A 26,092-nucleotide genomic window follows, 5' to 3' on the forward strand; every position below is an offset into this window, starting at 1 on the left:
TTCCAAGAGGCAAACCTCACTGCGGCAAATTGTCCAGTTGGTGGACCGTCTGTCCCTCCTCTATTCAGGGGATCTTTCGAGGCCCGCTCCATTATTGGGTATTTTAATGCCTCAAAGCTCATCACCTGTCCAATGGGCTAACCTACTACCAGCTGATGCCTCTATGGACAAAGCCAAGGAAGAGAGCTTAAGATTGGTTTCAGGTTCTGATGGATCTTTCTCAGGATTTTGCAACCTTCGCCCCCTACTCCAGAACCTCCTACTGGATTCGGTCCAAGCTCTGCATCAGCTGGTGATGGACAGAGCCCTCTACCTGATGGCCTGGCAGATTTCAGACAATGGAAAATCCCAGGATTTCTGGGATAGGCTGAGGTTCTCCTCTGAAAGGCCTGGGCAGACAGCGCAACCAAGCTCTACAAGTCAGCTTGGACGAGATGTCTGGGTTGGAGACTACAATGAGTTGTGGATCCTGTGGTCGCAGATATAGTTCATGTACTCAATTGTCTGGCCCAACTGGCAGTGAATGGATTAGTTTACATGTGAGTAAATTCCTCTGGTGCGGCTACAGCAGTGTGGCATAACTCAATTGATGGGGCACAAGTGTGAGAAAACTGCTGGGGCAAGAGTGTTTCACCTATTCCATCCCCCAGAACCCAGGTACTTTAAGCGCTGGGACATTAATCAGGTCCTTACCCTCTTTTTGTACTGGCAACCCAACAGGCTTTTTTATTTTTTTGAGTGAAGGAGACCTATGCAAAACTGGCCATGTGCTTATTTTTTGTCTCATGCAGAAGGGTCTCGGATGTGAGGGCCATGGACATTACAGGTAGAGTATTTACCCCAGAGGATGGTCTATTTTACACTCAATAGGTGCACTAAGTCCAACTCTAGGATAATCTCATACCCAGCTTTTACCTACTTCGGCAAATTGTGTGTGGTAAAATACTTACAAGCATAAGAAGACATGACAGATAAACTTTGCCCCCTGAGAGAATGGCAACTGCTCACTGCATTGCCTAAGTCAAAAGGCAGTTTCCTCTTCCACTATAGTCCAGTGGGTGTAGTTGGTGATGTAGGAGGTGAGCAGTGATACAAAAATGTTTTGTGCACATTCAGCTGGGGGCCATGGCTGTAGGAAGCTGGCCTGCTGTGTGGGGGACACCCACAGCATTTACGCCGTATACCAGGTCAGGCAACCCATATTAGTTAGTGAGACAGTGTCAGGAAGACAGGCCTCTAGTGGCAGCTGTGAACTGCCAAGACTTATTTAGGAAGAGTGTAAAACACTTGCAATACCACAGCAGTTACACCGTACCTTATCACACATGAAAGGAACCACACAGTGTTACAAAAATAAAGGTAGATTCACATACTATGCATAGGTTCTGCTATCTAGTGTTGGGCTCGGTGTGTTACAAGTTGTTTTTCTTCAAAGAAGTATTTTTTTGAGTCTCGGGATCAAATGACTCCTCCCTTCGGTATGGGCATTGACTCCTTTGTTAGACTGTTTACCCGCAGAAGGATGTAGGAAGGAGTGGTAGAGTGAAAGAATATAGATGTATAATTAAATGTAGTAAGTAGATATGATGTCCATGTAAATGTAAAAAAACATATATATACATATGTACAAATAAATACTGCAACGGCTACAGGCTTCCAGGGAGGAGGGAGGGTCCATGTGAATCTGCAGCACTTCATGCCATGAACAGATGTACACTGCATAAGTGACATTTTCTGTTTGGTGGCATGTGTAGCTGCAGATACACATGCTGTGCACAGACTAAAAAGCAGTCCTTCTCCCAAAACAGCGGTGGCTAGCCTGAAGGAGTTGAAGTAGTTTGAAATAAAGTTTTAAGTACAGCTTGACCAACATTGGCCTGTTTTGAACATACACCCACACAGTAATGTTTAGTAAATGTATGTGGAGTGGACCATGTGGCAGCTTTAAATACGTCTGCCCCTGGTATATTACCTAAAAAAAGCCATGGAAGCACCTTTTTTTCCTAGTAGAATGTGCCTTAGGTGTCATTAAAAGTTGTCTTTTTGCTTTAATGTAACATGTTTGGATGCATTTAACAATCCATCTAGCTAATCCTTGTTTAGAGATCGGATTTCCTTTGTGTGGTTGCTGAAAAGCAACAAAGAGCTGTTTAGTTTTACTAAACTCTTTTATTCTATCAAGATAGTACATTAGAGCTCTTTTAAGGTCAAGAGTATGAAGAACTCTTTCGGCAGTTGAATCTGGCTGTGGGAAGAAATCTGTCTGTGGGAAGAAGTCTGGCAATTCCACTGTTTGGTTAATGTGAACAGAAGAAACTACTTTTGGCAGAAATTTTGGATTAGTCCTAAGTACTACTTTAGGTTTGTGTACTTGGAAAAAAGGTTCTTCCAGAGTGAATGCTTGTGTGTCACTAACTCTTCTTAATTAAGTAATTGCTACTAAGAAAGCAACTTTCCAAGTTAGAAATTGAATATCACACGAATGCATGGGCTCAAATGGGGGTCCCTTTAGTCTTGTGAGTACAATATTTAAATTCCAAGCAGGAACTGATGGGGTTCTTGGTGGAATAATAAGTTTTAGTCCTTCCATGAAGGCTTTCATAACATGATCTCTAAAGAAAGAGTTATCTTGTAGAGTTTGTAAGTATGCTGATATGGCAGTTAGATTAATTTTAATAGAGGAGAAAGCAAAATTTGCTTTTTGTAAATGAAGTAGGTAGCATACAATTTATTGTATTGATGCTTTAAGTGGGTCTATATTTTTAGATTGGCAGTAGTAAACAAAATGTTTCCACTTGTTAGCATAACAATGTCTAGATGTAGGTTTGAATGCTTGTTTCAGAACTTCCATACATTCTAATGGAATTTGTAAGCATTCAAATTCTATGACTTCAGGGGCCAAATCGCTAAATTGAGAACACTGGGATTGGGATGTCTGATTTGACCTTTGTTTTGTGTTAACAAATCCGGTCTGTTTGGAAGTTTGCAATGATGCATTACTGACAGATCTAGGAGTGTTGTGTACCAATGTTCCCGTGCCAACGTGGGGGTTATGAGTATCATGGTGAGTGAGGTATGACACAGTTTGTTGACCAGAAATGGAATTAGCAGGAGAGGGGGAAAAGCGTAAGCAAATATCCCTGACCTGTTGATCCATAGAGCCATACCCTTGGACAGAGGGTGTAGGTGCCTGGATGCGAAGATTTGGCATCTTGGTTTTCGCTTGTTGTGAATAGGTCCATTTCTGCTGTATCCCACATTTGAAAGTACTGTTGAAGTGCCTAAGAGTGAATGTCCCATTTGTGTATCTGTTGCTGTGTCCTGCTTAGCAGGAATACATCCCAGGGATTGTGTATCCCTGGGATGTATTCTGCTAGCAAGTAAATGTGATTGTGAATTGCCCATTTCCAAATTGTTTGGGCTAGAAGGGACAGTTGAGATGAATGTGCCCCCCTTTGTTTCTTTAGATAATACATTGTTGTCATCTTGTCTGTTTTTATCAAGACAGTTTTGTGCTTGAGAAGGGGTCGAAAAGCTTTTAGGGCAAGGAATACAGCTAACAATTCTAAATGGTTTATGTCATAAGTTAACTGTATTGAATTCCATTCCCCTTGTATGGTAAGGTTGTTGATATGAGCTCCCCAACCTATCACTGAAGCATCTGTTGTTATTGTGGTCTGAGGCACAGGGTCCTGAAATGACCGCCCCTTTATTAAATGGCTTTGATTCCACCATTGAAGAGACTTGTACGTTTGGCGGTCTAACAACACTAGATCTTGCAAATGACCCTGTGCCAGAGACCACTGCTGTGAGAGGCACTGTTATAGTGTTCTCAAGTTTAATCTTGCATGTGGTACTACTGCTATGCAGGATGCCATCATTACCAATAGTCTCATGATAAACCTTGCAGTGTAATGTTGATTTGGCTGTATTTGTGGTATGATATTTTGAAAAGCTTGTATTCTTTGTGTATTTGGATAGGCTAAGGTGTTTTTGGGTATTGAGAATAGCACCTAGGCAAGGTTGAATCTGTGCTGGTTCAAGATGAGATTTTTGGTAAGTGATTGTGAACCCTAACATGTGTAGGGTTTCTATTGTGTATTGAGTGTGTGTTGCTGACATTGTATAATATTGATTGATTTTATTAGCCAATTGTCTAGATAAGGAAAGACATGTATGTGTTGTCTTCTTAGGTAAGCTGCTACTACTGCTAGACACTTTGTGTAAACCCTTTGAGCTGTTGTTATGCCGAAAGGAAGAACTTTGAATTGGTAGTGGTTTCCCGCTATCACAAACCTTAAATATTTTCGATGAGCTGGATGTATTGGGATATGAAAATAAACCTCTTTGAGATCTAATGCGGTCATGTAATCTTGTTTTTGTAGTAGTGGAAATCTTGTTTTCAGAGTTACCATGTGAAAGTGTTCTGACAGGATATATAGAATTAGTGGTCTGAGACCTGGAATGGGTCTGAGAGTGCCATCCTTTTTGGAAATGAGGAAGTATAGTGAATATACCCCTGTTCCGTGTTGAGATTTTGGAACCAATTCTATTGCTTCTTTTACTAGTAGCGATTGCACTTTTTGTTGTAACAGAATGTTGTGTTCTGGGGACAACCTGTGATAACGAGGAGGAATGTTAGGAGGAGCAGAAATGAGTTCTAGGCAGTAACCATTGCGGATAATTCAAAGGACCTATTGGTCCTTGGTGATATTTTGTCATCGAGAATGGAATTGCTGCAGACTGCCCCCCACAGGAGATGTGTGGGATTGTGGTATAATGAGGAAGTCACTGTTTTGATGGAGTGTTGACACTCTGAGGCTTTAAATTTGCCTCTGGCACTGAAGTGTTGGCCTCTATAAGAGCCTCTAAATGCTCCTCTTTGGTATTGCTGTTGGCCTTGTTTAGGTTGTGAGGTGGAAGAGTCTGCAGATTGGGGCTTGAAACCTCCTATAAAATGTTAACGAAAGAAGCCTCTATAGGGTGTAGTGTATAGAGCTCCCATAGCCTCTGCAGTGTCAGAATCTTTCCTGAGATTTTCAATTGTTGTGTCAACCTCATGACCAAATAGGTGTTTTTTGTCGAATGGCATATTGAGTACTGCTTGTTGGATTTCTGGTTTCAACCAAAAGATCTTAACCATGCATGTCTACATATGGTTATGGCAGTATTTACACTTCTAGCTACTGTATCTGCAGCATCAAGAGCAGATCTTATTTGGTTGTTGCTTATTGCCTGACCTTCTTCAACAATTTATTGAGCCCTTTTTCTGATTTTCTTTGGGCAGGTGCTGTAAGAATTCCTGCATTTCGTCGCAGTGTGCCCTGTCATATCTCACTAGCAGGGCTTGTGAATTGGCAATGCACCATTGGCTAGCTGCCTGTGTAGCTACCCTCTTACCAGCAGCATCAAACTTCCTGCTTTGTCAGGGGGAGGGGTATCCCCTGAAGATTGGCTATTGGCCCTTATTCTAGCAGCGCTGATGACAATAGAGTTTGGTGGTACCTGTTGTGTGATGTAAGCTGGGTCTGTTGGAGGAGGCTTGTATTTTTTGTCTATTTGTGCTGTTAAAATCCTAGCCTTAACGGGTTTTTTAAATATGTCATCTGCATGTCTGAGCATGCCACGCAACGTTGACAAGCACTGGTATTGTGAGTGGGTGGAGGACAATGTATTGAAAAGGAAATCCTCTTCCAAAGGCTCACTATGCACCAGTACCCTACGGTACGCAGCTGCTCTTGAAATCACTTGTGAAAATGCTGTGCTATCCTCTGGTGGCGAAGGTTTGGAAGGATAGAGGTCTGAGTCATTTAATGGTATGGGATCAGGATCATACAAATCCCAGGGGTCAATTGTATCACCATGCGCGTAAGTATGGGAGTGTGTTGGTGAAGGCAATGGTGGTGGGCTAGCAGGTGGTGGTCAGAAAAAGTTGTGGCGAATGTGGTGGAGAATTTTGTAAAGGTAATGGTTTCGCCTCGCTTTTAAAGATTTTTGCTGGTGGCGGAGCACTATCAAGTTTTTTCTGGAAACGCCAACGTTCTTTTGGTTTGTGGAAGAGGTGAAGCAATGATCCACCCAGTCTCCTTTTGGATATGTATCCTTGTTTGTTTGGCGTCCATGACTTCAAGTATAGGCTTAATATCTGAATCTTCAGAAATATAGTCTGATGTTTTAAGCAATTTAGAGGATTGATCATTGAATGTCTTTGAGCTGTGCTTTAATCGGCTCAAAAGTCCTTGTTCTTCTGTATAAGAAGATTTTTTCGGCTCCGAAGTGGATGACTTTTTCTGTCCCGAAGATACAGCCTGTGGTTTCTGCTCCAAAGCTTGATGTCGAAGTTTCAACTCCGAAGTGTGGATGCTGGCTCAGCTCGGATGTGGAGCTTTTAATGGATTTGCTTGTCTCCGGCATCGAAACGGGTGCGGCATTTTTCGATGACGAACCCAAAGGTCGGTCGCTATTTTCTTTCGGGTGGAATCATGGCTCTCTGGCAGTGGTGCACCCAAGGCCTTAATTGGTCTCTTGGAAGTGGGCAGAGGGGCAGTTGTACTTGAATGCTGAGCTGCGGTGATCGGTTGGCTATCTTCGTCCAAATCCTGGATGGAAACTGCAGTCTGTACCTGTTCTTCTATGGTGTTGATGTACTCTATTTTTTTACGCCATCTCAAGTCTTCTCACTCTCCGGTCCCGCAGTGTCTTTTTCGACCGGAACAACCAACAAGCTTCACAGTCCTCTTCTTGATGCTCAGGAGAGAGACAGAGATTACATACGACGTGTTGATCGGTATATGGGAATTTTGTGCGGCATTGAAGACAGAATCGGAATGGAGTCCGATCCATCAGGCTCTGACGTGGTAGGCCTGAGCAGGCCCAAGTTGGGCACGTGTGCCCCAAAAGGGCGTTATCTGGTTTTCGACAGTACTATCTGTTCGATAATAGATGGAAACGCGATCGAAACAATACAGACGGTGAAATAGAGTTATTATAAAGTTTCCGAATCAAAAGTCTCAGAGTGAGAGTAAACACGTCCGAACCAGACAGCGGAAAGAAAATAATTTAACAAAGAAGTCGATGCCCATGCGCACTTTTACCGATGGGAGGAGTCATTCTATCCCGTGACTCAAAAAAAGACTTCTTTGAAGAAAAACAACTTGTAACACTCCGAGCCCAACACTAGATGGCGGAACCTATGCACAGAATGTGTATCTGCAGCTGCACATGACACCGAACACACACACACACACATATATATATATATATACACACACACACACACAATTATTAGGAATTAGCAGTGAAAAACAATAAACAATAAGCATTACAAGGAAATAGTAGAAAATAGGTAGGGCCCTATAAAGGGGAGGACGGGGGGGGGGGGCAAAGGCCAAACCATATACTAAAAAAGTGAAATGCGAAGTTAGGTCCCCCACCCAAGGATGTGGGATAGCTAGAAGGGAGCCACAAGAGGGAGTACCTAGGTGACCCCCAGCAACCAAGAGAGCTCTTACTTAGAGGAGTCATTAGAGTGAATGTCAGATTCTAAACCTGATAATTCACTGCTGTGACGTAGTAATGGTAGGTTAATGTTTTCATACCGTACTATTACGTCATAAAGGAAATACGGGCTGCTCTGGCTACCAGAGCAGGAATGGAATGCAGGGAGCTCTGCTTCTAAAGGAGAGGGAAGAGAAAGCACAGAGGTGTTGGGTGGGTGAGTTCAGGTATTTTCAAAAAAGTTTATGACAGGTAGGACAGGCCATGTTATTTACGGCTCCCTGATATTTCCCCAGCGCCTACGTAGCAGTCTTAACAGGGGGAGATAATTGGGGTGGGGAATGACACACATCAAAAACCAAAAGGAAGGGCTAGAATATTGGGAGATTTTAGAAAAGCAAATTAAGCTGGTCCTGTGTATAGTACTCCCATCTGAATCACCAAACAAAGAATACACAGTTCCACTGAGGGATGAATCGCTATATAAAGCGAAAAAAGGAAAAGGGGTGGGGTTTGGGGGGGGAGGGATAAGTTGTTCCTGAAAGTCCAGTTTAGATGGAACAAGAGCCCTCACTCAACACTTGGTGACATGCTTCATCATCGGGCTTTGCCCACTGTTTTGATGTAAAAGGCCTTAAGGCCAGGGCTCCCTGAAAGCCTGTCAGCAAAGCACTGCTTGTCTGCTTTGAATGAAAGCAGAAAGCACAGCTGTAGGAGGGCAAAGAAAGGCAAGGAAGGTGGTCGGGGTTGGTCAGGAATGTCAGGCAAGTTTTTTTTTTGTTTTTTTTTCCTTCGGGACGGAGATACATAACAAAGGCCATGTTATGTATGGCTCCTTCATTATCCGTCTGCCACTGATTAGCAATTGAAGGCAGGGACAGGTGATTATGGGGCCATACATAAAATTATAGATGAGTAAAAAAGGAATTATAGGGTTGTTTTTCACTTCTGGGTTTTGAGTGTCATCATGAACAACTTGGGCTTCGCCCTCGTCATCAATTCGATGTGACTCAAAACCCCTTGGGGGAAAAACATCCCCATAATTCACTGTTATCCATCTTTACCTCTATTTCTTATGCCTGGCTCTAATAGAAAGCTGTGAGCATGAATGAGTAGATTCTAAACCCTGTAATTCACTGCTATGATGTAGCAAGTGTGGATAACAGAATTTGTTAACCACTGCTGCTACGTCAAAGGAATATAAAGCTTTTCTGGATGGTATGCCTGAAAGCCTGTCAGAGCTGTGCTGGAAAGCAGGGAACACAGCTTCTGGAAGGAAGGAAGGAAAGAGTGGTGGGGATGGGTGGTAGTAGGCCATGTATTCTTATTAAATTTGGGACAGGGAAGAAAGGCCACGCTGCACACGGCTCCGCAAATAATACTCTGCACCTATGTAGCTGTTGAAAGCAGGGGCATAACATAACAAAATTTCAGATGGATAAAAACATTAACTGCAGGGATTCTGAGTGATATAATGCACACTCATTTTCTATTTAATGTCATTCAGTTGCCCCCTGTTAAAAAAAACACACAAAAAAAACTATAATTCACTGTTACCCATTCATTACTCTGTGTGTTATCTTTTTTTTGTGTTCATGTGTTTTTAGGCACTCAGAGTGCCTTAGGAAGGAAGAGGCTGAGCAGGTGCCCAAGCACAGGCCTTAGAAGGAACATAGACCGTTCCATACTCTGCCACCTCAAAAAGTTACTTACCTTAGCTAACAACCTTTCTGGTGGATACTCTAGCTACCTGCAGATTTCTCACCTGTGAACAGCCTAGGCACCAGTTTGGAATGGGACATTTCTGTTGTAGCTTTCCATAGCAGACAGGGAGTTCTGGCTCTGACCCAGTGCCAGATATGGAGTTGAGGTGACCAACCCAGTGCCCAGACATCAGTTCTCATCCATTATCAACAGTGTTTCTCGAGGAGAGGACCAGCATAAAGTGTAGATGAAAATAGGTGCATCTTTTTTTAAGGCTTTTACATTTCCTTCAGAAAGGGTTAGAGAGGCAGAGGATCAGTGAGGAATCTGCAGGAATCTCCAGCTAAAAGATCTTTACCAAGGGCAAGAACTTTCTTCTGATGGATAATTCTACCTGCAGATTCTTCATGTTGACATTTTACAGCTGCCTTCCACTGGTGGTACACCTCTAGCTAAGGCTACAGTGGAAGGCGCTGCCCTGGTAAAATGGACCCGTATTTCCCAGGCAGCTGTTTCTCAGCTAGTGTGTATATAAGACTGTTTTACAGTGTCTTCTTAATGCTTGTTTACCTGACAAACAGTTGGTCATCAGACCGGATCTCTTTCGTGCAACACAGAAGCTTATCGCATTCATGGGGTCCAACCTATTTAATCAGTTCTTCCTGGTAAGATTGGGTGGCGTGGCAGCCAAAAAGTAGACAAGGTAATAGGCTTTGAGATGGAAAGGAAATACCACCTTTGGTAGGGATGCTGTTTTAGTTTACAGTACAAACCTGTCTAGGAAGGTGCATGTGAAAGGAGGTTGTAGCTCGCTAACTCTGTGTGAGAAGGTGACAGCAACCAAAATTAAACTAACCTGTGGAGTCTCAACTGGCAATTACATGATGGGATTCAACTGGAGCATCCATTAAAGATTTCAACACTACATTCCGGTCCCACTGCGACATGACAATAGAAACTGGTAATACATGTGTTAAACCCTTCTAGAATCTAACAAACAACAGAGACAAATATAGAAAGCTCGATTGGGAGACAAAAAGCCAACAAGGCCACAATATATCCGCTGACTGTTCCAAAAGCGCAACCCTGGTGAACCAGAGATACTGTGAATTGGAGGATGAAGGAAATTGCCTCTTTCAAAGAGTCAATAGATTTGCCTTTGCTCTCGGCTACAAATTTATTTAATCTCTCCGAACAGACAAAGTAGAGGATAGACAGGCTGACATGATCGCTTTCACCACCACCGGTGGAAGCTGCAAGGAGCTCAGATTTCCTGATTAATCTAGAAGCACAATGGTATAACCCCTGTAGAGTGGAGGGCAGGATATGGCCCCCTGATTGAGAGAGAAGGAGATCAGACTGGGGGAAGCGTGCAGTAGGTCTATATATCCCACTCTTCTCACTTAGTCTGGGGCAATGAGAATTACTTGGACCCAGGGGTGTGGAATCTTCCTCAGAACCCGAGAAATGTCCACTCCAACTGAAACAGGTCCCCCCTAACCATCCATGCAATGGATACAAGAGAGAACAGAATGATAGGCTATGGGTATGCTTGCAAATGGCAAACAGGTCCACCTCAGGCATACCACATAGGGGGAAGATGTCCTGAACCCTCTCTGGATGGAGATGCTAGTTGTGGTCAGCAAGATGACATTGACTGAGTCCATCGGTTCTATTGCTAAACAAACCCACCATATGTTGATATGTCCAAGTCAGAGCCTCTGCTCTTCTCAACAAAGAAAGCGAGACTCCACTCCTCCCTGTTAACGTATTACATTGTAGTCGTGTTTTCCATCAAGATTTGGATGGGTTGTCTGTGAACTAGCGAAAGAAATACCCTGAGTGGCCGCTGCATTGTACTGAGTTCCAAAAGACTGATGCGTAAACTCTGCTCTTCTACTGACTAGAGGCGCATCCCATACAAAGGTGGACATGTCTTTCGTTATAGCGGTGTACGATGGAAAGGCCCATGTCAAGACTGGTCAACACCCCACTAAGTCTCTCTGGCGATTACAATTGAATTAGCTAGACCTCCCTTGATGTAGGAACTACTGCTTGCGGACGCACCATTGAGGGCCCTCAGGCACCTGCATTTGTGTGTGACCAACTGGATGCAAGAAGCCAAAAGACCAAGCAGAAGTAAGACTGGAATCTGACCTACATACCAAAACATCAGAATCATGGCTCGAAAATCCCAGATCCTCTGGGGAGGATGCAAAGCTCCAAACACGGTCACATTGAGTACTGCCCCTGTGAACAGGAGGTGCTGAGGATTCCAGGTGAAACTTTGGCATAAACCCCCAACTGAACAGCAGTGAATATGTTAGGTGCAGGAGGTGTGATACCATTTGCAACAAACCACCCCTGAGCAGCCAGACATCCAAGTATGGGTACACTGGGATCTCCAAACTCCTGAAATAGCCGCAACCATCACCATGGTAAAGACGCAAGATCCTGAAGTTAGTCAAAAGGGAAGAACCACAAATTGGTAGTGGTAGATGAGGGACAAGCACAAAGGAACAGCTGTAAAGTAGCTCAAGGATAGTGCACATCAAAAATGTAAGGACCAAGTTAAGGTCCCACTGTGGTTATGACAAAGGGAGAGGAAGGAAACAAGTGCTGTAACCCTTTTAAAAAAAACACATAATTGGAGACCTAAAACAATGAAGGCTGATCCAGGAACAACAAAAAAGCCGAAAGAATCCAAAGGTACCCATTAACTGCAAAGCCGTGCTGGGCCAGGGATAAAACATAATAAATGTTAGTTAACTGCCTGGAGAAAGTCTATCTGTTGAGTATCACATCAAGCTGTGCCAACGGCAAGCATATACAGTTTTAGAGGAGGGATACCTGGCTGCCAAGATGAAATCAACCACTCCCAGAGGAAGGCTGAATGTGTTCAAGTGTCACTGCTCTATTTCCAAGCATGAAGGTGAAGTTAGCGAAGGCCCAGGTGCAGAACCCTCACCAACTGCTGCAACAGCAGATTCTTCCCGATGGGCAGCCTGGTCAGGGGACAGATGCTCATGCACTGGGGTGCTGGATGCCAAACTCTCTGTGCCCAATTCAGGATCACTAGCATGACTTATGCTTGGTCGGTCCTCGGGGAGGTAGTATCGGCAGAATGGCATATGGGTGTCCCAAGTTCCAGTCGAGGTGGAACGAGCCTCAAAGCGAAAGATGCCTTGGAAAATCCAACATGCAGAAGCGCTGAAACTACATGTTGCAGGAGGTGAACATATCGAGCCAAGGTTTCCCCATTTGCAGGAGACACCTTGGGCACCTCGAAGTAACTTTCAATCACTATCCACCAGACTCCAATGGCTGAGCCCCTCCGCCACAGCATTCAGCAATGTTGACAAGTGGTGAGCACTGGTGATCCAGCCACTTCCACATGTGCAAGGCATTTTGGCACAGGATCTGTAAGACCACCCAACCCTGTTTGTTGCAGTACCACATGGCGGTAACGCGATCTGTGGACACCTGTATCATCCTCTCATGGATGGAAGGAAGCCTTTAACATCAGAAAGATGGCCCTCAGTTCCAGAATGCTCATATGGAGCTGAGACGCCATTGGAGACTTCTGATCTGTACCTCGCCCAGGTGGCCACCCTAACCAAGAAGTGATGAACCGGTCAACACTGCCTGGTCTGAGGAGATAGAGAGAGAGAGAGAGAGAGGGGGAGGTCTGCCTTTCTCCAGTAACCACCACTTTTGTAGGTTGCCTTCATGTTGGGCCCACTGAGAATTCAGGGCCCACTGCAGAGCCAGCATATGCCACCTGCCATAATCCATTAGCAGGATGCAGGCGTCCAGAAATCTCAGCAGCATCAGTCAATTTCACTGAAATCCAGGACCGAGGCAGAAAGATGTGGATCATAGCCTAATGTCTGAACTTGCTTTCCAAGGGTAAATGTACGAAACCCGGCATGTCCGGAATGTCTCGAATGAAGGGAAGCATTTGAGAAGGAGGCAGATGTGACTCCGGCACGTTGATAGCAAACCCTAAAGATGACAGGTTTGCCGTAGTCTGGGGGTAGCTGTCGACTGCCTGACGAGGGCCTGCCTCCGACACCCAGTTGTCGAGGTAGGGGAACACTTGCACCCTAGACCTCCAAAGGTGTGCTACTACCACAGTCAAAAAAAAAATTCAACACCTGAGGGGTACTGGTGAGACCAAAAGAGAGCACAGCAAACAGCAGGTAGATCCATTGGGACTACAGGACAGGTACATGGAAATAGGCTTCCTGCAGATCCAACTGCACCATCTGGTCTCCAGGCTCAAGGGCAGATAAAACTTGGGTCAGGAGGGTATTTCGAATTTCTTCCTCTGGAAGGCATCGAGCAGGCGCATGACTACAATAGGGCGAAAGCATCAGTCCTTCTTGGGCACCAGAAACTACCAGGGATAACAACCACGTTCCACTTCTGGCGTTGGCAGCCTCTTTGGCCACAAGGGCTTGCATTCATGCTGCAGAATAGAGAGATGGTCCTTTGTCAGTCACTGCGAGGATAATGGAAGGCATGCCCTCCTGCAAAATAAACACAGATCCCACCTGCCCGGTGTTATTGTTGGCCGAATAGGAAGAATAGTGGGATCCTGCCTTCCAATTGGTGGCTTGCTCCCTTAAGGCACACTAAAGGGGTTTTGCAGGTCGAGCTGTGGGAGTGGTGGGTAAATGGACTGGACAGCTCATTGACAATGGCCGTGTGAGCAGCAGGAACCATGGCTTTGACCGCAAAACTGCTTGGTACCGTGTTAAGACTAGACACGCTCCTGACATGGGAGAGCTTTACAAATCAGCAAAAGGAGCTGTCAGGTTGGTGTGGTTGGAGAGGTAGGGTGAATAAGCCCAGAAAGCGTGCAGTAGTTGTACTGTCCTTAAATTCACTGTGAAGCAGAATCATCTGTGTCCCTAAATAAGAGGGACTAAAAGGGCATGTCCTTAAGAAAGGACTCAACACTGCCTGAGAACCCAGCTGACTGCAGCAACACAAGGAGGTGAATGGCGATGCTGATGACAATGGCTCGATTAATGGTTTTGTTCAAGCAACAAAGGATTGTGTATTTGTCTCCAACATGATAGTTTGGGATTATCTGAGTAAGTACAGGTCGGAGATGCTAGGGGACACTAGGACGACTTGAGCCATCACGTCCCTAATGGCACGGGAAATAGAGTCCCAGGAGGCAGCTGGTGTTTACTGATTGGAAAGCCAGGCTGGTCGAAGAAAGAAAATCACTTCCCAAATGTTTCTGGCTGTTTAGATTCCCTGTCAGGGGCGCAGTAGGAAAAGTGTGGTTAGATCCTCTTGTGGATACTCACATCACAGGGGAAGGATGCTGAGAGAGGAGTGCAGGGCAATGACGTCTCGCAATCTGCCTGCTGAATGGAGAACCAGAGCAAGGTTTGATCTAAGCCCCCAATAGGGAATCCGTTAGTGCCTCGTTAAATGGTAAAAGGGGGTTCAGAAGATGTCTATACTTGAAGGAGAACTTTTGTCAATAGTTTGGTCTTGACCTCTGAGGTGAGGAGCTGGAGTTCAAGGACTTTAGCCGCCCTACCCCGCATTATGGTGTAGAACGCAGACTCATCTGTGGCTGGCACAGGGGGGTGAGAGAAGGCCTGTTTCAGAGCAGGTTATCAAGACCACTATAGCCTTCTACAACTCATCACAGCAACTGACACCTTAATAGGGTTGAGTAAACTCATCACTAGTCATAATCCTTGCCTGTGCTGAAAAGTAAGTGTAAAGTGGGTATCTCTGTGGAGGAGGCTGCAGATGCAGGAGTAGCACCTTAAATGTCATCAGTAGGGCCTTTGGTAGCGGTCAGACCGGCACCAACTATGAGTTGGATAGTACTACAGGTATCTCCTCATCAAGTGTTAATCGATTCTATTTTGGCATCTAAGTCCCGGGGACTTCTGTGGGCCATGGAGCTGGAGTCTGTGCTCGATCTGGGGCTAGAGACGTCTTGACTGTCTCAGAGGCTCCAACTGGCACCCTTGGTGAACCCGCTGGCAGTAAATTAGATGGAAGGCCTCTCAACTCCTTGGGGCCCTAAGGTGTGCCAGAGGAAATGGGAAAACACTGAAGGACTCCAGAGTGCAGATAGACATCCATGGTGCCACCACAGCTTCTGCTTTGATTTCTACTTTTTGGACTTACTTGACAATTTGGATTGTGACAACACTGTGGACTAAGACCAGGACCAGACCATGGACTGCAACTTAGATCGGTCTCAGTGAGAAGTCTTCTTACGCATGCCAATGTTTAGTTCCTCATTGTGGTCCCAGATGGCCTTCATGTTCATCAACATGCAGTCACTGCAGGCCTTGGCATTTTGACTCGGTCCTAGACACCACAGGCACGCCTGATGGGGATCGGTCACAGACATCTGTTTGTGACCGTCCCTACAGGCCCTCAAGAACAAGTTACTTATCTTCAGTAATGCCTTATCTGGTAGAGACAATATCTAGCCACAGATTATTTACCTTTGAATTCATCCCAAGGCATCAGATTGGATTCAAAAGATTTTTCTTGAGTACCCCTGCATGCCAGTAGGTGGCGTCAGTCGGCTCCTCACAGCAGTGTCAGCAGCGATCCATCCAGAAGTGACTTCACCTATATAGACGCCACCTGACGTTAGTTAATTTTCACTACTTTCCACGCCAGAAGCGCACAGCCATGAAGTGCACTGACACTGGTGTGTCCAAACTAGCGCCCTGAATGGGACCCTAGCCTGACCCTAAAATCTGTCTGCAGAGGGGGGAGGATGGATAGGTCGGTAAGGAATCTGCAGCCAGATCTTGTCTCTACTAAATAAAGCATTAACAAAGGTAAATAACTTGTTAATCTGATAGAGACTTCTAGCCCCGATTCCTTACCTTTGAAAAGATACCCAAGCAATACCACCCCTGGTGGTGGGTCTGCGGATAATTTAAACTAGGAAGACCTGCAGGATCAAACCAAAGAAATGCTTGGTAAACGTGTGCAGAAAAGTCCACATTGCTGCCATGCAGATGTCCAGGACTGGGACTCCACGCACTAATACAATGGTCAAAGCTTTAGCTCTGGTGGAATGAGCCTGCAAGCTTTTGGGAAGCTGCACTTTCACCAGTGTCTTGATGCATGGACCGACCCATCAAGAGATGGTCTGCTTCTGCACAGTCTGACGTTTCGCTCCAACATACCCCACAAAAAGTTTGTCGTCCACCCAGAAGGAACTCTCTTCTGCAATCAAGGTAGGACAACACTGTTTTTGGGTCCAGACAGTGGAGTCGCTCCTCTCTGCATGAAAGAGGCCCTAGTGCAAAGCAGTAGTATGTTCAGATAAACTGAGAAGAATGGCGGCTTGGAAGATAAAGCCTGCAGATCACTCACCCTCCAAGCATATGTAACAGCCACGTGGAAGGCTGTTTTAATCGTGAGCAGCCGGAGGGGACAATTGTGGAGAGGCTCCAAACGAGCATGCACCAAGAATGTGATGACCAAATTTAGGTCCCAGTGCGGCATAACAAAAGGAAAAGGGGAAAACATGTACAAGGCCCTTATAAAATAATCTATTTACAATAGGGGACCTAAATAAAGAGGATTGGTCAGGCAGCTGCAAAAAGGCAGACCGAGCAGAAAAATAACCCTTCAGAGTGCCCAAACCAGGGCCCTGCTGGAAAGGGTAATGATGACAAGCAAAATATTAAAAAGGGAAGCAGAAAGTGGATAGATTTACTTTTCTGTACAATATGATACAAATTGTTTGAAATGGCAGGCGTACACAATTTCGGTGGAGGGGTACCTGCCTGCCAGGACAACATTGCAGACTTCAGGAGGACAGTCTAAAGCTGCAGCTTTCGCCGCTCGTTCACACCCAAAAAAGCAGAGAGGTGACGGGGAGGACCCTCCCCTGCTGCAGTGAAAGAAGATCCTCCTGAAGGGTCAGCCTGATCGGAGGATCAACCGTCATGTGTAGTAGCTCAGGATACCAGACTCTCTGTGCCAAGTCCCAACTACAAGGATAACTTGGGCCTGGTCGTTACTAATCTTCTTGAGAATTCTAGGCTGGAGTGGTATGGGTGGAAACGTGTACAGGAGTCCTGAGCTCCACTCAAGACTAAAAGAGACGCAGAGCGAGAGCTGCCCTGGAAACTCCAGCACGTACAACTGCTGACATTGTGTTTTCTCAGTGGTGGTGAACAGACCTAACCAAGGCTCTCCCCACTGCTGAAAGAGAGCTTGCACCACCTCCGGATGAAGCCGCCATTCGTGAACCGCAAGTTATCTTTGGCAAAGTTTGTCAGTCCTGTTGTTCGAAGAGCCCACCAGATGAGAACCACCAGGAATATGCACTGACTTTCTAGCCATGTCCAGAGCCTTAGGGTCTCTTGACAAAGGGACCATGATCCCACCACACCGTTAGTTGCAGTACCTCATGGCGGTGGTGTTGTCTATGAACACCTGCACTAGCCTTCTCTTAATGGAGGGTAGAACGGCTTTAAGTGACAGACAGATTGCTTGGAGCTCCTGTACTGCTCAACTGAATCCCACAAAGAATTGGAAATCATGTCCCAAAAGGCATGCAGTGTTCACAGACCGCAATGCCAGGCTACCATAGAAAACATGTTCTTGTCAAAGGTGTCCCAGCCTCTTCTATTCCCTATCCGGGAGGTTGGTAGAGAATGTACAAAGAATTACTGTGGATGTGGAGCCTTAGAACACCAAGCTCTCCAGGGTGGGGTGTTGGGTGAGGGAAAGAGGGGTCTACTGAGGCGGGGCAGTTGTCCTGTTCACAGGAGCCCCTACTTGTGCAGGGCTTGAACCAGCCCCCAGCAGGAAGTCCGTGAGGGCTTTGTTAAATGGGAGAAGCAGTTCAGAAGGCATGACTTATGGTTGAAGTACCTCCAACTTTTTTCTTGAAAGCCACAGAGGACACCTTGAGGTCCAGGACCTCAGCAGCACCCTTCTCATCACCACAGCAAATGTGTCAACCTTTTCGTTAGCCACGGCAGGAGACCAAGCCAGTATCTAAAGTGGTGTCCACACCATTAGCATCTGCCAATTCCTCACACCAGTCCATGTCAGGGTCTGGGGCTGGTATTCTTAATGGGCCAGCCCCCCACCAAATCTTCCCCGAATCCTAGCCCATGGGAACAGGGATAAGGCTTCAGCTTGGAAGAAATTGCTCCAGTCAGCACCGGAGTCTACGTCAGACGATGCCCATTTGGTTTCATCTCGAAGTCAGGGATAAGAATGAAGACACCACTGCATGGTGGCACAGGAAGTGTTCAAATCGAGACCAGTGTCAGGTAAGGTCAAAGTGGTATGAGTGTCACCGGGCCAGATCCATCAGTGGATTAAGGGGCCCGACTGGTGCCAAGAGAGGACCCATTGGCAGGGAACTCATAGGGGCCCCTCCCAAGCCTGTGGGGCCCAAAGGGACACCAGTGGGCACAGGCAATCCAATTGAGGTGCATGGCCTCATGAAACTCAGGGAGATGGTCTGGGTTTGTTTCCGCTCCCAGAAACTCAGGGAGGTGCAGAGCCATCCTAGGAGCAGGCTCAACCGTGGAACTCCATCCTGTCCATTGAAGACATTTGACGAGGAAGTCGAAGACCTCTGAGGCTGAGTCCCACAAAAAGAAGAAGAGCAAGAAGTCGAATGCCCAGATGACTTTGATGAAGATTGATGGCCCCACGACTAATCCCAGGAACTTCCTAACAACAGTATCGACACTGTTGCGGTGTTGTATATAGAGTGGCAAGGAGCTCCCTCAGGGTCCTGAGGTCCATGCTGCGGTAGCCAATGCAGGTCGTCGCATCTGTGTCATGTTCGCACTCAAGACCCAGGAAGCAGACAAGGTTTGGATCCGTCACTGGCATTCGTTGGTAACTGCAGGGCTTGATTCCAATCTTTCTAGTGGACATTCATGCCACATCAGGAGAAAAATCTGAAAAACAATTCGACAAAAAGTCAGAAAAGGTCAGTCGAAAATGACTGGGTGTAAGGCTCTCTGGATCCGCATGGACTGGTGTAGAAAGAAAAGAACTGACATTGCACTGGGGTGGCACTTATGAAGGCATTGTGCTTGTCACTTCCAGTTCCAGTCTGACACCGGAGAATATTTCTGAGGTAAAGAATCTGTGGCTAAAAGTCTTTAGCAGATTGGTGCATTCCGAGGGTCCAGCTAGCGCCAAGGGCAAACCCTCCATTGTAGCCCAGACTGAGGGCCTCTAGGCTCCTTGGGAGCCCGATGACGAGCTAGAGGTAATCAGTAAAGATCTAAAGAGTCTGATGCATGGATTCGCGAAAGTCTTTGATCTGCCTCTGTGGCAGAGATGCCCCTAGAAACTGAAGTTGTGCTAAGGCAAGATACTGGATAGGCTCCAACATCTCAGGAGAGAGATCGAGCAGCTAGGTGAGGCCCTCACAACTTTTGAGAAGTATGAGAGTGGCAGAAAGAGGCTGAGTCCCACTTAGACTTTATATGTCTTTCATCAATAAATTTGTTTTAGCTTCCACCCATGGTAGTGGAAAATTCAAGACCTTTGCATCTTATAAAAGTTCTATTAAAATACCTTTTAAAGAAAGACTTGGAGATCAGCAAAGATCAACCTACGATTCAAACTCCCACCCATTGAGATCATGAAAGGTAAGACAGAAAGCCCTCAGAAAAAAAGTTCTACATGCTTCTTTAAGGTCATCAGCATTCTCACACCCTTCCCCATGTCAAAATGGGATAAGCAGAGGTACCAGAAGAGCAAGCTAAGATGGAGCAGATCAGCTGTCAGAAGCTGACCGACAGAGATTCATACTAAGATCCAGACAGTTCTTACAGCTCCAAGGTGTCAGGGGCTGTAGCACAACCTAGAAAGACTTTGTAAATACCATCAGGTGCCAGAAAAGTCAGGAGCAAATAATGGGCAAAACTCGAGAACCGAGCTAGACACTGAGCAAAACTAAATTCACAATAAAAAGTACGGGATTGCGTTCTAGAAAGCAATATTCATTTGTGGAGGAGAAAAGGCTATTGTCAAGATATCTTCTCTGCTTTAGGGGAGTGCAATGGGCTGCTTATTTTTAAGTGTCCAATTGTTTGGCTAATGAGAGCAGCAATTAATGCAGTTAAGAGCTGATGAGAAAAGATTTTAGAACATATTTGATATATTAAAATAAAATAACCGGTCTACAAACTGGGTCAAAAATAAAGTTATAATGGGACATCCTTTGCATAATTGACCTATACAACAAATTGTTATTCATCAGTAAGTTGCCATGAACCCTGAACAACAGGCACCAATAACCAATTGTTCCATCTACAGATATATTTAAAAAAAATCAATTTCCCACATATGTAACAAGAGAGCAAATTAATTCATTATAGAAACGATGCACAAGAAATCTTCATAAAAACCACATGTAAAGACACCAAGAAGCCTCCAGAGAAGGGTGTGCCCCTATGTAAAAGAATAATATTAACATTGAACTATCAGTTTTTTAAATTGCTGTTACACATCCGAACATATACCTTAAACACCATCTAACACTTGCCTATGATGACAGTGATAATGGCATTTTTTCAAGATTACCATTTAAGAAATGTATACAGATTTAATCTATATGAGAAATGTATGCAGAGCATGTACATAATCAGTGGTCACACTGAAAATTAGGCTTAGATCCTGCTCTACTGGAACAACATTGTACACTTCTGACATATCTAAAGAACACAAACACTGATTAATCAAGTAAGACTATACATTATCTATGTAGATTACTCTTACTCACGTTTGAGGCTGGGATGGATCTTCCCCTAGGGTAACACTCTCCCCTTGGATTTCAGTGAAACACTTCTCACAGAAATGATACCTGTTGAGAAGAAAGACATGTGTACAGACTCCTCATTAGGTCATTTGCACAAATTAGAGAGGGGATCAGAATGATAACTGAAAGAACATGTTCCTTACCTGCAAATATGGCTCACTACATCTTGTGATGTATGAAGGACTAAAGCTCCAATGGGTGAAGTGCTTACCCCTCTGTAGTCTCAGTGTAGACCACCAGCAGGGAACATATGCTCCCTGGAATGCACAAGACTCTCACACACACCACTACCACTTTCTTTCAAATTTCTTGGAGGCATCTCCAAACATGAAGCAAAGAAAGAATCATTTTGGGGGGGAATCAAAGAAACGAGTGCAAGGTGCTATTGGTACAGGCAACCAACACTTACAATATGAGACCGTTCAATGGCATTGGGCCTACAAAATCACTATCGGGGTTATCAAGAGTTAAACGAAGGACCCACGCACCAAGCCAGAAATCAAGGGCATGAACATAGAGGCAGAGGTCCTGGAGATGGGTGTAGAAATAACAATATTTTTTGCCAAAATACAAAAGTGATTAAAAAAAAGGGGTTGGAGAGATCATGGAAAATGTGCTCAGAAGTATGTCCAATACTTGCTGGGAACTTGTGCAAAATTGTAGAGATTTGGGAAGAGCCAACAGAGCCATATTTATTTGGTGGAAACATGAAATACACAACTCTGTTCAACAGGGGTAAAGAAATAATCATTAAGATGGAACCTAATCCTTCCAGAAGTAAAGCTATTTATGGAGCCATATCTGATACTCCTGGCAAAATTAACAGATTTTAACTCCTGTAAGGGTTTATTAGCATATGCCCGCTCCATCTTTATAATGCCAGTCTGTAATGAGCTATTTGTAGGGTGACCAGATTTTGAGACGCAAAAACTGGGACAGATCAGACACAGAAGACTCAAGGATGATAATCGTCAAGATATTAATCTGGCATGACCCAAATTCTTTTTCTTTTTTTCTCTCGCTCTCTCTCTCTCTCTCTCAAAAAACAAACTTTACAGGGACGTTATAGCTGGGGAATAAAATATAAATGTTTTTTTATGAAATTCACTAAAAAGCCAAAGGTTACAGCTGTGTTATACTTAGGTTTAGATTTTACATGCAAAAAAAAAAAACACAGCAATTCAGCTGCTCGCGTCATTTCAAGTAACTAGAACTCTTGCCCTGAAGTAACCATAACTCGAACTCTCGCCATGCAGTTTTCACATCAATAATTTTACTGCAAATGTTACAGTGATAATCAATGAAATAATAACATTATGAGTGATGTAATATCTGGGGTAATCAGCAGTGCATAGCAAGTGCGCTCTAGTTGTGCTCTTGAACACTCAGGAAGGCTGCAGTAGAACCCAAGGGACTCAACTGACAGGGTGCTCCTGTTGAAAGTACATTTTGTACTGAAAATGACTGACTTCATTCTCATATGGCTGAGAAGGATAGTGTGAATGTAAAGAAAATATGATCTCATTTTAGCTTCTGGAGCATCTCTCTATAGGAAAAGGATGAGAAAACTTTACTTTCAAACATGATTTTCAGGATAAAATCACCTTAGAACACAACAATTCCTAAAATTAGTATGGTACCATCAACAAATGATTTATATTGTAACTAAAATCTGTTATTACTCTTTATACATTCTCCTTTTTGTGACCCTCAAAAGCTGCCATTCACTACAGTGCATTTCAATGGGGTACTGTAATGTATATTGGTCCCAAGATGGCTGCCAGCATTTCCTGGTTGAAGTGCTGACAGCCAATCAGATCTCACCATAAAATCTGTGCTTAGGCTCTGTCCAGATATAGAAATTTCCTTTTGCGTTAATATCTTAAAAAATACCAAACTGATTTACACCAAATATCGAGCATTAGCAAAGCAATGGGTCTTGTGTCTGCTCTGTATATACTATATCAAAATGAGGTATAGTGTGCACAGAGTCCAGAGGTTCCCAGAGGCTTAACAGAGGCTAAAGTAGATAATACTAATGCTCTCTTCAGTTAGTGTGGTCAAGCAGTTAGGTTTATCAGAGGGTAGTGCAAAGCATTTGTTGTACCCACACAAAGGCAGCACACACTCAATGACTAACTCCAGAACAATAGTTTTTATATAGCAAAAATATATTTTGTTAATGTATTTCTAGAGCCACGAGATTCAAGGTAAATACATGAATAAATACGTATTCCACATATGTACCAATACCACTTTGATTAGAATTGGCAAGTTATACAGTTTTTCAATCAATGGCAATAATATGTTTTAAAAGTTGACAATGCAATTTTCAGAAACAGTTCTGGGGGGGGGGGGGGGGGGGGAGAATAGTAAGTACGATTTGCAGGTAAGTAAAGGACTTACAATTCCTGTCTCTGGGGGGTCAGGAAGTCCACAGGTTGGGGGTCAAGTTAACCCCAAACACCCACCACCAGTAACATGGGGCCGCCCGGGTGCAGAGGTCAAAGATGAGGCAAATTTAAAGTGGGCTTTTATGGAGACTGAGGGCACTCTGAATCAGGCCTGCTTGCTGGTAAGTACCCTCGTCTTCGGAGGGCAGACCTGGGGTGGTTTAGAGGAGCACCGGATGAAGCCACAGGTCAGTACCAAACACACCCGCTCAGCAGTACAGGGGTGGCTGGGTGCAAACACAGTGTCAGGCTTCCAATGCTTTCCTATAGGGGGACCCCAGGGGCCACAAAGATGCTGCAGGTAAAGTCTGGGGGGGTGGGTCGGTTGAGGGAAACCAAAGGCTGGACAAGGAGGAGGGCCACCTGCTGAAGTTGCTGCACCGAAGGTCTGATTCCCCAAGGCCAGGGCGCTGCGTGTGCAACTTTTGGTGTCTGGAATCTTCGACCGGTTCGGTCGCAGTCAGGGGGTCCTCCGGATTCAGGCTGCAGGCGTCGTCGTGCTGGACTGGAGGGATCAACCCAGGGTAGACACTTGCTCAGAATCGCCTGGGGACCAGCTCTAGTCGGTTGGGCCACTTGGACTCGGGTGTAGAGAGGTCAGGATCCGCGGCGGTTCTGGAGTCTAAAGATGGAGTTTCTTCTTGGACAGGGCCGCTGTCCATGGAAGTTCTTGGTCCTCTTTGATGCAAGCAGCCCTCTGAGGGCTTCTCAGATGCGTTTTCTTTTGCAGGGCTTTTTGAAGCTGGAGACAGACTGATAGGGCTGGTGCCAAGTCAGTTTTTGTCTTCCGTCTTCTCTGCTGGGGTTTCAGCTTTGCAGTCCCCCTTTCTTCTTGTGATGTCGCCAGGAATCTGACAAACTGGGTTCAGGGCAGCCCCTACATCCTGGATTTAGAGGCGTTACAGGGGTCAGAGGGCAGTAGCCAATGGCTACACCCTTACTGTGTCCACTCCCTTTGGATTGGGGGATAAAAATCTAACCCTATTGGTCCCTGTCCACCAAACTAAGATTTGGCAAGGATGGGGTCACCTCAGCTCAGGACACCTTAGGGGTTGTCACAGCTGAAGCGGTCACTCCTTGTTTTTCCTAAGTTTCCAGCCAAACTTGCCGCTAAAAGTGTTTTTTTCCCCAAGTGGGGGAGTGGGTTTGTGGGCATCTCCACTAGCTGGAGTGCCCCGTGGCACTGTAATAAGAGGCCTGAGCCTTTGAGGCTCACCGCCAGGTGTTAACAGTTCCTCCAGGGGGAAGGTGTGAAGCACCTGCAGCCAGTGCATGCTTTGTTTCAGGCCACCAAGAGCATAAAGGCTTGCACCCCATGTGGTCAGAAACTTGTCTCTTAGTGGCAGGCTGGCACAAACCAGTCAGTCCTGCACTAAAGGATTGAGTAAAATACAGGGGGCATCTCTAAGATGCCCTTCAGGTGCATTGTTAAAAAAACATCCAACACTGGCATCAGTGTGGGTTTATTGTGCTGAGAAGTTTGACACCAAACTTCCCAGTATTCAGTGATTCCATTATGGAGCTGTGGAGTTCATAATGACAAACTTCCAGACCATATGCTCAATATGGCCACATTATACTTACAATTTCTAAGAATGGACTTAGACACTGTAGGGGAATATTTCACTTGCAGCTATGCCCTCACCTGTGGTATAGTGAGCCCTGCCTTAAGGCTATAAGGCCTGCTAGAGGGGTGACCTACCTATGCCAAAGGCAGTGGTTTGTGGGCATGGCACCCTGAGAGGGGTGCCATGTCAACTATATTTTTTTCTCCCCACCAGCACACACAAGATGCGGTAGCAGTGTGCATGTGCTTAGTGAGGAGTCCCCCATGGTGGCATAATACATACTGCAGCCCTTCGGGGACCCTTCTCTGGCCACAGGGCCTTGGTACCATGGGTACCTTTTACAAGGGACTTAACAGTATGCCAGGGTGTGCAAAATTGTGGAAACAATGGTACAGTTTTTGGTAAAGAGCACTGATGCTAGGGCCTGGTTAGCAGGATCTCAGCACATCAAGCTAAAAGTTTTGTGGTAATCATGCCAACAAGGGAACTTTCCTACACTCGAGTTAGAGCTATTAGAGTTGTAAATTCCCAATTGGACTTTTCTTGCCACATAAACTGAAAATTAAAAGTAAAACAGTTGACATAAGCAAGTCAATTCAAAGCGCCACAGACACCATGAGCTTGAGAGTTATGGGCTCTCTGCGAGAATGTCTAGAAAGGATGGCGGCTGGGATGAAAGGCAAAACGAAACCAGAGGAGGGGTCATCACATGATGCAATAGAAGTAAACGTGATGGCAAACAAAAATGTTCACTTAGTGAAATCACCTGGGAGGGAACTCGGCAGACAAAGGAGGAACATTTTACAAAATATACCAATAAAAATCAAGCATTTAAGACAAGCGCAACAAAGTATGAATAGCGTGACCCTAAAAAGCACACTTTCTAGACCAAAAGCTACCTTTCTGCCAAATTAGGTGTCGGTGATTATTAAGGTATGTGTGTGCATATATATATATATATATATATATATATATATATATATATATAAAAAAAACAAAGGTTACAGCAACGTTCTAATTAGTCTCACATTTTAAATGTAACAAACCATAGA

General features: G+C 45.0%; 1 protein-coding gene across 1 annotated transcript in view; it reads right to left on the bottom strand.

The window, feature by feature from the left end:
- The window catches only part of CREBBP (CREB binding protein), a 1,321,122-nt gene that overhangs the window by 426,772 nt on the left and 868,258 nt on the right, over positions 1-26,092 (bottom strand). Inside the window, exon 20 of the mRNA XM_069210450.1 lies at positions 20,984-21,064. Coding sequence (XP_069066551.1) covers positions 20,984-21,064 — 81 coding nt within the window. The remainder of the gene's footprint in view (positions 1-20,983; positions 21,065-26,092) is intronic.

This window comes from Pleurodeles waltl, chromosome 10, assembly GCF_031143425.1.
Source record: "Pleurodeles waltl isolate 20211129_DDA chromosome 10, aPleWal1.hap1.20221129, whole genome shotgun sequence".
NCBI lineage: Eukaryota > Metazoa > Chordata > Amphibia > Caudata > Salamandridae > Pleurodeles > Pleurodeles waltl.